The following is a 12,417-nucleotide window of genomic DNA, read 5'->3' on the forward strand; positions in this document are numbered from 1 at the left end:
GGAAGGAAGGAAGGAAGGAAGGAAGGAAGGGTGGGAAGGAGGGAGGGAGTGAGGGAGGAAGGAAAGAAAGAAAGAAAGAAAGAAAGAAAGAAAGAAGAAAGAAATCATATGAAAATCCTTTAAAAAATACTGGTTTATTCCTACTTTAAACTGTGAATTTCATTTTAAGCACTGAATGCTTGTGCATAACAAACAAAAAACAAAAAACAAAACACAGCTACCAAACAACTATCCTGGAAAGATTCCAATAATTTTCAAATACATCTGAACTCACTGCAAATGTAGGTAAATGTGTTAATATATTACAGAGTTCATTTGTCATTTTGTTCTTTTGTCTCTACTCACCTTTGTAGATTTCCCTTGTGCATTTCTTCTTCCTGGAGGAAAATTAAGAGTTAATTTTGGATCTTGCATATGGGCCTAGAGGCAAAAAAGGAGCTGTGACGTTCCTTCAATATACCAGGGTGATCCAACAGAAAGAACATATAGCCCCTCCCTGGTACAAAGCTGAAGGGATCAGATCTGGTGGCCTAGAGGTTAATTCTCTGCCTTGCAAGGCAGAAGCTGCCGGATCAAATCCCAGTAAGGGTATGGCTAGCTGATGAGGCCAGAACAAGGCCGAAATAGTGCTATCCTAGTCTCCCTTAATTAACAAAAAAAATAATAATAGCAAAAACATGTTATATATATATATATGTGTGTGTGTGTGTGTGTGAAATGTTTTTTTGGTTTTTTTTAGCTGTCAAATGTTTTTTAAACATTTGACACAAAAACATTTGACACATACAGAATATAGTTGTCGGCTATAAATAAATTAACTGCCTTGAAGTGGCCCTGGGTTGGGCCTAGAGGCAAAAAGGAGCTGTGACGTTCCTTCAAATATACCAGGGTGATCCGACATAAAAACAAACAAACACACATATATATATATGTGTGTGTGTGTGTGTGTGTGTGTGTGTGTTTTCGTAGATTTTCACGGGTACAGGTATGACGGTCTTGGTATATTCGGGTATCTACATAATGGCTGCTGAGAGGATTTTGATGCCCTGATAGTTCACATAGAAAAGTGTAAGAAGCTCTAGACAATTACAGAATTTGTAATTCTTTAATTCAATGTCGTCAGGGAGGGGGCAGGATGCAAAATGATTCATTATTTTAAGGGATCATGGCATCTCAAAGTTGAAAAAAAACCATTGAAACACATTGGAGTTTTATTAGTATTGATAGCATATACCTTTTTTAAAAATGCATATGACATAAGAGTAGCATCTTTTTTATATCTTTTGTTTTGAAGTAAACTAAATAATCCACTACCACAGAAACACCATGAGTGCCAATAATACATTCTCTATGAATAAAGAACACCCATTTTCCAAATTAAAAAAGCCCCAGAACACCTTTTTTTCCCAGCAAACCATTCTACACCAAAAGGCAGTAGTAGAGCTTCTGGTGCTGCTTTAAAATAATGGTCAAAATAATTATTGGATATTTAATTTTAAGTCTGGGTTAATTTAATTTTAAGTCTTGAAAAGTTTACTGAATAGAATGACTAGATTCCAAGTAAAGTCTATCCGACTGACAACTTTATTATGGGTGGAGATATGACCAAGTCAGCAATGCTTTTTATGTTTATAATTAATCAAGCTTCCCAGTGTCCTTTCAGATTCCACTTTTGTTCTGAAGCCTAATGAACCAAATTGAATTACAACCTGCCAAATTTTGTAAAGCAGAACCTGACCTTTTTTTTGGGGGGGGGGGGGGGTTAGTGGACAGAAGAATTAGCCTATTTTTGCTTGGTATTATTGAAAAACAGATGAAAAAGGAACAGTATTATATTATACAACATTTAATAACAGCAACAAGAATAACCATAGCTCAATTCTGGAAAAATGAAGTTATGCCAAACGAACAAAACTTAATAAAAAAAATGTTGGACTGTGCTGAATCAGACAAGCTCACAATGGAGCTAAAAGAACAAGACAACTCAAAATACTATCAAATATGGAATGATTTTTACTCATGGTTGAATAAAAGAATAACTACTAGTAGTGCTGCGTGACAATAAAAGTTATAAATACAAACTACTTAAGAATTAAATACAACTCTTTTCTATGTTTAGTTAATGGAATATGTGATTCCAAATTGTAAAACAAGAACTAAAGAATGTAATACAGTGATCCCTCGAGTATCGCGAGGGTTACGTTCCAAGACCCCTCGCGATACTCGATTTTTCGCGATATAGTGGTGCGGAAGTAAAAACACCATCTGCGCATGCGTGCCCTCGCGCATGTGCAGATGGTGTTTTTTACTTCCGCACTTGGGAAGACCCCCGCCCAACAGCTGAGGACCCGCCTGCCCGCCGCTTGTCCGGCCGCCGCGCCGCTCGTGCCGCCGCTGCTGGCGCGAGCAACGCCGCTTCCCAGCTGAGTGGCGCGAGCAACGGCATGGGTGGGCGAAGGGCGGGCGCGCGGACAAGTGGCGCACGAGCGGCGTGGCGGCCGGACAAATGGCGGCCGCGCCTGGCGGCAGCACGAACAACACAAACAGCGTGGCGGCCGAACAAACGCACGAGCAATGCAAGCGGCGTGGCGGCCGGACAAATGGCGGCCGCGCCTGGCGGCAGCACGAACAACACGAACAGCATGGCGGCCGAACAAACGCACGAGCAACGCAAGCGGCGTGGCGGCCGGACGAATGGCGGCCGCGCCTGCCGGCAGCACGAGCAACACGAACGGCGTGGCGGCCGAACAAACTCACGAGCAACGCAAGCGGCGTGGCGGCCGGACGAATGGCGGCCGCGCCTGCCGGCAGCACGAGCAACACGAACGGCGTGGCGGCCGAACAAACTCACGAGCAACGCAAGCGGCGTGGCGGCCGGACAAACGGATTCTCCTCCGACCTGCCCTCACCTTAGCTTCCAGCTGATGCTTCGATCCTTGGAAGAGGCCAGAGCGCCTTTCTGCACCACACTCTGCGCTCGGGTTCCTTTCCGGAAGATGGAAGTTTCTCTCTTTCCATCCTTTCTAGCAATACAATACTCGATGGTTAAAACCATTTTAACCATCGAGTATTTTATTGCTAGAAAGGATGGAAAGAGAGAAACTTCCATCCTTCCATCCTTTCTAGCAATACAATACTCGATGGTTAAAACCATTTTAACCATCGAGTATTGTATTGCTAGAAAGGATGGAAAGAGAGAAACTTCCATCTTCTGGAAAGGAACCCGAGCGCAGAGTGTGGTGCAGAAAGGCGCTCTGGCCTCTTCCAAGGATCGAAGCATCAGCTGGAAGCTAAGGTGAGGGCAGGTCGGAGGAGAATCCGTTTGTCCGGCCGCCACGCCGCTTGCGTTGCTCGTGCGTTTGTTCGGCCGCCACGCCGTTCGTGTTGCTCGTGCTGCCGGCAGGCGCGGCCGCCATTCGTCCGGCCGCCACGCCGCTTGCGTTGCTCGTGCGTTTGTTCGGCCGCCACGCCGTTCGTGTTGCTCGTGCTGCCGGCAGGCGCGGCTGCCATTCGTCCGGCCGCCACGCCGCTTGCATTGCTCGTGCGTTTGTTCGGCCGCCATGCCGTTTGTGTTGCTCGTGCTGCCGCCAGGCGCGGCCGCCATTTGTCCGGCCGCCACGCCGCTTGCGTTGCTCGTGCGTTTGTTCGGCCGCCATGCCGTTTGTGTTGTTCGTGCTGCCGCCAGGCGCGGCCGCCATTTGTCTGGCCGCCACGCCGCTTGCGTTGCTCGTGCGTTTGTTCGGCCGCCATGCCGTTCGTGTTGCTCGTGCTGCCGCCAGGAGCGGCCGCCGTTTGTCCGGCCGCCACACCGCTCGTGTGCCAATGTCCGCGCGCCCGCCTTTCGCCCGCCCACGCCGTTGCTCGCGCCACTCAGCTGGGAAGCAACGCTGGGGTTTCCCCGCCGCCCACGCAAAGGGGAAACCCCGGCAAGAGGGGGAAGACCCAGGGAAGCCACCCAGCAGCTGATCTGGCCAGGGGGAAGCAAACTCCACCATCTACGCATGCGTGGCCATAGGAAAAAAAAATGGCGCACATGCGCAGATGGTGTTGTTTACTTCCGGGTTGAAAAATCGCGATATAGCGTTTCGCAATAATCGAGATCGCGAAACTCGAGGGATCACTGTATTGCATACTATAAATCACAAATTATATACTATTGATTAAGCATTGGTTACAATATCGCTAAAAATTAAAATAAGGAGGCTGTCAATTAAGCCACCCTAAGGAGGGGAGAGGAGATATACTACATGCGCGTCTTTTAATTTTTTGTTTGTATTGTACGTAATGTACTGTAAGTTGTGAATTTTTATCTGTTTAACTGTTTATATGTAAATAAAAATCAATTTTTAAAAAAAAGGATTAGGCTGATAGTTCTCATACATTTTGGTCTCAGGACCCGTTTATATTCTTAAAAATGACTGAGGACCCATTATTTGAATAGTTTCACTACTGTACTTTAGAAATATTATTTGAATATATTGCTGCTTTGTTTTTGTATACGATTAGGATGAAGTTGCCACTGGCTTATAAACTATAGGCATTGATGAAAATATTTGTCACAATAGCAGTATTGTCATATAATTGATAGCATAAAAGAGAAGCCACATTACCTCATTTACACAAGTTAACAACCTCTCCTGTTCCACATTCTGAGATTGTGGTTCATCGGAATCATCTGGGGAATCGAGGGACAAGGTATCAAGAAATAAGTTTTCTGTGGCAGTGCATCTGTCACTTTCCTTCAATTTAGACAGTGATCGATCTTCAAATTGCATGGCTTCTGAATCAGAATAGGACCTTGACCCCAATGGATGAGGCACATGATGGCTCCCTTGGTGTGAAAATGGATGAAAGGCAGTTTCTTTTGAATCATAAAGGATGCTGTCCCCCCTTGATGGATTTACTTTTGGAGGCTGAGAAAGAGATTAATAATAGGCAAGATATTAATACAGAGACCTAAGAGTTCTTAAGAGAGATATAAAGTATGCAAGGTCTTCATCAGTATTACAGGCTATTTTTATCTTTTTTTACATTAGCATTATTTATATGAAACTTAATTATTGTACCAAGCCTAAATAAAGGTAGAGGTTAAAATTATGCAGTATCAAAGTAAAAATATTAGAATAAATGCTGGAAAGAATTGCATTACTATTATTAAATTAAAATTTGTTTATTTATTTATTTATTCGATTTTATGCCGCCTTTCTCCTAAGACTTAGGGCGGCTTACAACATGTTAGCAATAGCACTTTTTAACAGAGCCAGCCTATTGCCCCTACAATCCGGGTCCTCATTTTACTCACCTCGGAAGGATGGAAGGCTGAGTCAACCTTGAGCCGGTGATGAGATTTGAACTGCTGACCTACAGATCTACAGTCAGCTTCAGTGGTCTGCAGTGCAGCACTCTTACCTGCTGCGCCCCCCTGGCACCCTACCACTTTCCTGTTATCCTATGCTTTAGGATTAAAATTTGAGGGAATAAATTAATGTGGTAAAAAGTCTAACTGATGAATTAGACTTTGCGGGCACTCCTATTGCATTGTTCTATTTAGACTGTTATTTTTTCTATCGGTAGTATGCCATAGATACCATATTGAATATATATTGGACATCATTCCACTTGGAGTTAGTACCAACATTTAAGGTAGTCCAACTCTTTCTAGATGTATACTGATATAGGGTGAGTCTGAATGCTGACTAGTCTGAATTGAATACACTGAATTTAAAACCAATCTAGGCATTTATTATTTGGCATTAGGTTTTGTTTATATGTAACAATCTGGAATAATAAAAGAACATCTTCATAACTGGATAATAACAGAAATTATCTGTGAAACATGTAATATCTTGTAGTCACAGATAGGATAAAATTAGATTTGATATGTCTCAGAAGACATTATAACTGTAAATTTGAAAGAAAGGGAATAGTTTAATTCCTTTAAAATATAGGTCAACAATACATAAGCTAAAACAATTACCCCAAATGAAGCATGGTTTGTATTTTTAGAAATGTTTCTCTTTTCATTTATCTAACTTAAATTGTCAGAATAAAAAGATTAAGGATTATAAATTTATTTATTTATTACATTTCCATATCCGCCCAACACAAGCAAGTGAATTGTTCGAGGCTTACAACAACTTTTTTAAAATAAACAATTTAAAAAACATTAAAACAATAAAAACGTCAACAAAACAAGTAAGTACAAATAGCAGCCAGGATAACGAGTCAACTAAGAGTAAAGCTAAGTAATGGGCATACTAGCTATGCTCTTAAAATGTTAATGTTAAGTCGTTATTTGTTACATTTGCTATATCCAGCCTTCCTTCAAAATGAAGGGTCTTCCTTCTTTTTATTCTTACATTTATGTGAAGTAGAGTGGTTTGAGAGTGAATGACTATCCTGGACAACACCTAAATTAGTACATCATGCTGCCTCCCATTTATTTTGAAATGTTTCAAATTATTATCCTCTTTTTCCCCCTTAATCATACACTGAATTCACATATGACCACCCAGCCATACAAATTTGGTTACATTGTTATTATATAAGGAAAATTCCAGATTTCCAATTGCTATTCTATAACTGATCCATCCATAGTCCAGTCTTCTTTATTACGTGTTATTGGAAGATAAGCAAAGTATTACATTTTGGAGACTGGAAAAATCAGCTAGTGGTAGAAAAATATTTTTAGTATGATTTTAAAAGCCAACAAGATATATAGTGATTGTGCAGTATTTTTAATGGAGTTAAGAAGATCTATTAATTTCAGCTTTTGTATTCATTAGTGTAGAAATCTATATTACATTTATAACTAAAGTTTGTTTATAAAATAAAATATTAGTGATTAGGCACATGAATCTTTGGAGACTACTATTAAGCCTTCTGGAACAGTCATTATGAAAATTAGGAGCACAAAATCTAGTTTAAATAATTTATGAGCAGAAATTCAGGCTAGAAAATATCTTCTATGAAAACTTCTATCTGTATAAAATTTCTATTGAAGAGTGATATATTATAAGATATGGGCCAGATAATCCATTTTTTCCTATATTTTGGCCATCAGATATAAGATAGCTCACGTAGGAAATTTCATCACTGAAATAAATAAGTACTTACATTATAAGTACTTCAATGAGAATTAAACATTCTAGTATTTCCTTGACTTTTTTGGTTATAAATGCTGGGAAATGCATAAAAACAATTTTCTTTTATGAATATGAACATCTTAAACACATCTACAGTAATATTACACGTAATTAGAAAACGAAGAAAACATTGTCTAAGATAAGGACTTATAACAAAATTATTTAAAGCAGGCATTTCTGAAACTTAAGTGTCCTATAAAACAAAGGGAAAAAGTATCTAATAAAGTGAACGCTAGTTCATGAAAATGCATGCATCTGGTTGGTTTTTAACATGATAGAAGAGGTTGCTGCTTTTGTTGGAAAAGACTATAATGATTGCAAAATCCTAAGTCTCCTGGTTCCATATACAAAGCTATAAAAACTTCAAAATACGCTTGTGTTCCCCTATAGTTGACCACGTGTAAGGTAGCTAGACTGGAGTTTACAAATATTTTCCTGTGTTTTTACTTGTGATGACAATCTCATAAACATAATCACTGTGGATTTTGGTTTTCAACAGTGAAGCTATTTTTGTCTGAGCAACAAAACAATATTTTCAACAGGAATGAAACACCCAAGAAAGAATTGTAATACTGTATTTTGCAAATTTCCCAGGTACTAGTAAGGGTGCTTTTGATTTGGTTGTAGACTTTGTAGAAAGAGAGCCATCTTAGTCTATGATGGCAACAAACTAAAAGGAGTCTGGAAGCTTTTTTTCTGATTAACATATTTTATTGAAAGCATAAATCTAATACAGTGATACCTTGTCTTACAAACTTAATTGGTTCCGGGACGAGGTTCTTAAGGTGAAAAGTTTGTAAGACGAAACAATGTTTCCCATAGGAATCAATGGAAAAGCAATTAATACGTGCAAGCCCAAAGTTCACCCCTTTTGCCAGCTGAAGCACCCGTTTTTGCACTGCTGGGATTCCCCTGAGGCTCCCCTCCATAGGAAATTCCACCTCCGGACCTCTGTGTTTTTGCAATGCTGTGATTTCACTGAGGTTCCCCTCGCTGGGAAACCCCACCTCTGGACTTCCGTTGCCAGCGAAGTGCCCGTTTTTGCGCTGCTGGGATTCCCTTGCAGCATCACAAAAACATGGAAGTCTGGAGGTGGGGTTTCCCATGGAGGGGAGCCTCAGGAAGTCCGGAGGTGGGGCATCCCAGCGGCGGCGGGGAAAATAGTTTGTAAGAAGAGGCAAAAAAATCTTAAACCCCGGGTTTGTATGTCAAAAAGTTTGTATGACGAGGCGTTTGTAAGATGAGGTATCACTGTACTCCTTTGAAACAGAGATCCTGTGATGTATCTTGTTTTAATCAGAATATCATAACCTACCTGTTCTCCCTTCCTGAGCAGATCCTTTTTTTGCCTCTCCCACTCTCGCCGATCTTTGTCAAGTCTTTCTAAGAGCTCCATTTTTTCTCTTTTCCAGTTTTTTTCATTGTGCTGAATTTGCCATTGCAAGTCCATTACTAATCGATGACTCTCTGCTAAGAGATTCTTGTGTTCCTCTCTTTCCCTTTTGAAAGCTGATGTGGCATCAATGCCAATCTGACTCTGTGCTTTTTCGGTCTTGCCTTCCAGCTGTGTATTAAAACAAAAATTCCCAAATGAAACAATAGTTTTTCATAGAAATTAACAGGATTAGCTACCAAATTCAACATAAGCTTTGACATTTTGATTTGAAAGAACAACTATAAAATGGGAACAATGTTTATCTAATTTGTAGCTTAAGATTGCAATACAATTAAAAATTTCACTGAAGTTTATGATTCATAGCTTAAAATGTATCTTAAGTCTGATCTATGGTGGGACTCAATTTTTTTTTTTACTATCATTCCTGTGGGTGTGGCTTGGTGTAGCTTGGTGGGCGTGGCAAGAGAAGGATATTATAAAATCTCCATTCCCCAAACTTTTTCTCCAATAAAGCACCTACACACACAGAGCACGGGGGTGGGGGAGAGGGAGGCTACCCCCTCCTGTTCCTTCTCCTATAAAGTACAAGGAATGAAGAATGGGGTGGGATTCTTAAGGAGGGGATGTGATTTTGTTTTAGAATCACTGAACCAGAAAAGATTCGATGAAGTAGATATTTTTTTGATAAAGACATGGAAACTGCACTCATTTGTTATTTTGATTTCTGCCTTACTTCTAATCAAATTAAAATGTAAAACTCCCTCTCCTTCTCCTAAAAAGGCTGCTTCCAGACACATGTGCAGACAGAGTGGAAGGGAATGAAAAGGAATGAATCCTCTGGTTGGCTGACAGGAAAGTGTCCCCTGCGTCCAAAAGGCCAGGGTGAAACTGTTCGGCGAAAGGACCAGGGAGAACAGGCAGCATCGAATGGTTGTGGGGTGGAAGGCTGGGGACAAAATAGGTTTGGAGAAGTGGAGGAGGTAAAAAGTCCCATTCTGTAGGGATGAGAGAAAGTGACTGGCCCAAAATCATACAGCTGGACTTCATGCCTAAGGGAGGAGTAGCCTGATGCCTTAATCACTAGACCAAATTGGCATTCAGTTTTTCAAACTGTTGATGAAATCATCAGGTCCTAAACATATATTTGCATGGAGCTGTATCCCACGTATAGCGTCATGCCCTTTGATTGAAATTATGGGGGGGGGGGGGGCGGAGGAAACATACCTGCTCCAGCTGACAGTTCAGTTTAGTCCATTCCATTTCCCATGCAGCTTTGTCAGTGGCATATTGTTGTTGCAAATCATGATGCTCTTGCTTATTGTCTTGGAGTTCTGATTGGAAGTTATCCAACAATATTTTCAGGGCCTGCAACAGTCCGCTATTATCCTTTGCCTGAAAAAAGCAAAACTATCTGAGGTTCTTGTATATTGTCATTCAACCACCACTTTACAAACTATGGGATCAGGTCTACAGAGATTTTCAGTCATTTAGATCATGGTTGTCCCAAAGGTGATTTTTCAACAGGCAACAGGACTTGGTGTTTTTTAAAAAGACATTTCACTTCTCATCCAAGAAGCCCATTGATATAGTACCTTTGGGATATGGGATCAAAGCTTTTCTCTTTTCAATATAGTTATGGGCTTCAAAAAAGAAGATAATCTGGAAAAAAAGGGAATATTCAACAAGTCCAGGAAAGACTTGGCACCTCTCCCAATTAATAGTAAATTTTAATAACATGATTGAACTTTTTAGAACAATCAATTAGTTGTTTAAAAAGGGTATATAATATATTGGTCTCTAACACACACAACAGGAAGAGAAGTCTACAGTTAGCTCAGTAATCAGCAGGGAATGCAAAATTCCTAAATGTATGTTTTATGTCATTTTTCTTTGTTTTGTTTGTCGTTGTAATGTTTTTGCATTTATAAAAAATTAATAACATTTTTTTAAAAAAAGGTTAACCCTTTCAGCACTAAGTGCTGAAACTGGAGCACATGCACACGTGCTGAACCACCAAAACTCGGAAAAGAGCAGGTGGCTGGTGCACACAGCGGCTATCTGCTCTTCCAGGTTCTATTGCGCACACACATGCCAGCCAGCTGGTCCAGCATCCATGCACAATGGCCAGCTGCTCCCTTCTGGGTTCCGGTGTGCACATGCGTGCCGGCCAGCTGGTGTTTGCAGACCAGCTGGCTGACATGCATGTGTGCACTGGACCCTAGAAGACAGCAGTGAGGACTAGGGGAGATATGATAGCAATGTTCCAATATCTCAGGGGCCACCACAAACAAGAAGGCGTGAAGATATTCTCCAAAGCATCTGATGGTAGGACAAGAAGCAATGAGCGGAAACTGATCAAGGAGAGAAGCAACTTAGAACTATGGAGAAATTTCCTGATAGTCAATTAATCAGTGGAATAACTTGCCTCCAGAAGTTGTAAATGCTTCACACTGGAAGTTCTTAAGAAGATGTTGGATAACCATTTGTCTGAAATGATGTAGGATTTCCAGCCTCAGCAGGAGGTTAGACTGGAAGACCTACAAGGTCCCTTCTGTGTTTGCACAGAAGAAGCACAAAGAATTGCATAGAGACATCTGTCATTGTAAAATATATCCTTGATTTGATAGTATACCATTTTTCACAAAACAATTTAAACTCTTATCTCAAGAAAATATGCAGATATCATTCAAGGTTAAAAATGTGGAATGTCATTTCCATTAATATCTTGTAAATTCAAATGCTCTTTAGTTTAAACCTATTTATATTATTTGTCTGGAAAAATGAAATGCTATTGCTTGCTGCCCATAAACAAACTGAAATATTTCTATTTATATCAGCTTTTACATGTTTTTCTTACTATCTATATCAATTTTCATGTTCAACATAATTATACATATCTATTTAATTATATCATTGTTCAGCACTGATTGAACAGAAAGCGTTTTCAGTTTTAACCCCAAGACTATGAAATACATGTCTCAAAAAAATAAAGGGAACACTTAAACAACACAATATAACTCCAAGTAAATCAAACTTCTGTGAAATCAAACTGTCCCCTTAGGAGCAACACTGATTGACAATCAATGCTGTTGTGCACATTCAACTTTGCATAGAACAAAGTATTCAATGAGAATATTTCATTCATTCGAATCTAGGATGTGTTATTTGAGTGTTTCCTTTATTTTTTGAGCAGTATATTTTGTTTTACAGAAACTGGCTTGAACTTTAAGTTAGTGATGGCATTTGGAAAGGAGAGTGCTAATTAATATCTTGCTTTATTTTGATGTCTAAACACTATCTGTATGTAGGTCATGCCCCAAACTGGAAACTCTCTCAATACATTTGTGAGAAAAAAATTAAAATGAATTAATTCTTATAGTAGTGATTGAGAAGTAAATTGCTATGGAAATATTTAGGTGAAATAAACATGTACATTCTGCATACCACCATTCAGTGATATACTTTTCTCAGCACTACTATCTATTTGAGATTACAATACAAAATAGAATAAACAGAATGGATAAAACAACAAAATCACAGAGATAACTCTCATAACAGAATAAGCACCTGTACATTTGCCTTGATACCTGCTTTTGTAGTTGTAACACCTCTGCTGTCTGTAGTTGTGGTCCATGGCTGCTTATTTCTACTGTGGAATGAGGGGAGTAATTTCTCATTGCAAAAACACTATCTTCTTCCTCCTCTTCCTCTCCCTCTTCGTCACCTTTTTGTTCAGACTGAAAGGTGAATTCTAGCATGGGATCAAGATGTTCTACCTAAAATTGCAAATGAATTAAAATAAATACAATTCTATATGAAAGAAAGAAATTCCTACATGAAATAACTACCTATTTTTTAGATTTTCCTTATTTCTTT

General features: G+C 39.8%; 1 protein-coding gene across 1 annotated transcript in view; it reads right to left on the bottom strand.

The window, feature by feature from the left end:
* Positions 1-12,417, bottom strand: part of MTCL1 (microtubule crosslinking factor 1) — a 104,322-nt gene that overhangs the window by 18,908 nt on the left and 72,997 nt on the right. The window contains exons 9-13 of the mRNA XM_070747538.1: positions 12,129-12,317; positions 9,766-9,933; positions 8,461-8,709; positions 4,611-4,913; positions 346-377 (exon numbers count right to left, since the gene is read on the bottom strand). Coding sequence (XP_070603639.1) covers positions 346-377; positions 4,611-4,913; positions 8,461-8,709; positions 9,766-9,933; positions 12,129-12,317 — 941 coding nt within the window. The remainder of the gene's footprint in view (positions 1-345; positions 378-4,610; positions 4,914-8,460; positions 8,710-9,765; positions 9,934-12,128; positions 12,318-12,417) is intronic.

Source organism: Erythrolamprus reginae, chromosome 3 (assembly GCF_031021105.1).
Source record: "Erythrolamprus reginae isolate rEryReg1 chromosome 3, rEryReg1.hap1, whole genome shotgun sequence".
NCBI lineage: Eukaryota > Metazoa > Chordata > Lepidosauria > Squamata > Dipsadidae > Erythrolamprus > Erythrolamprus reginae.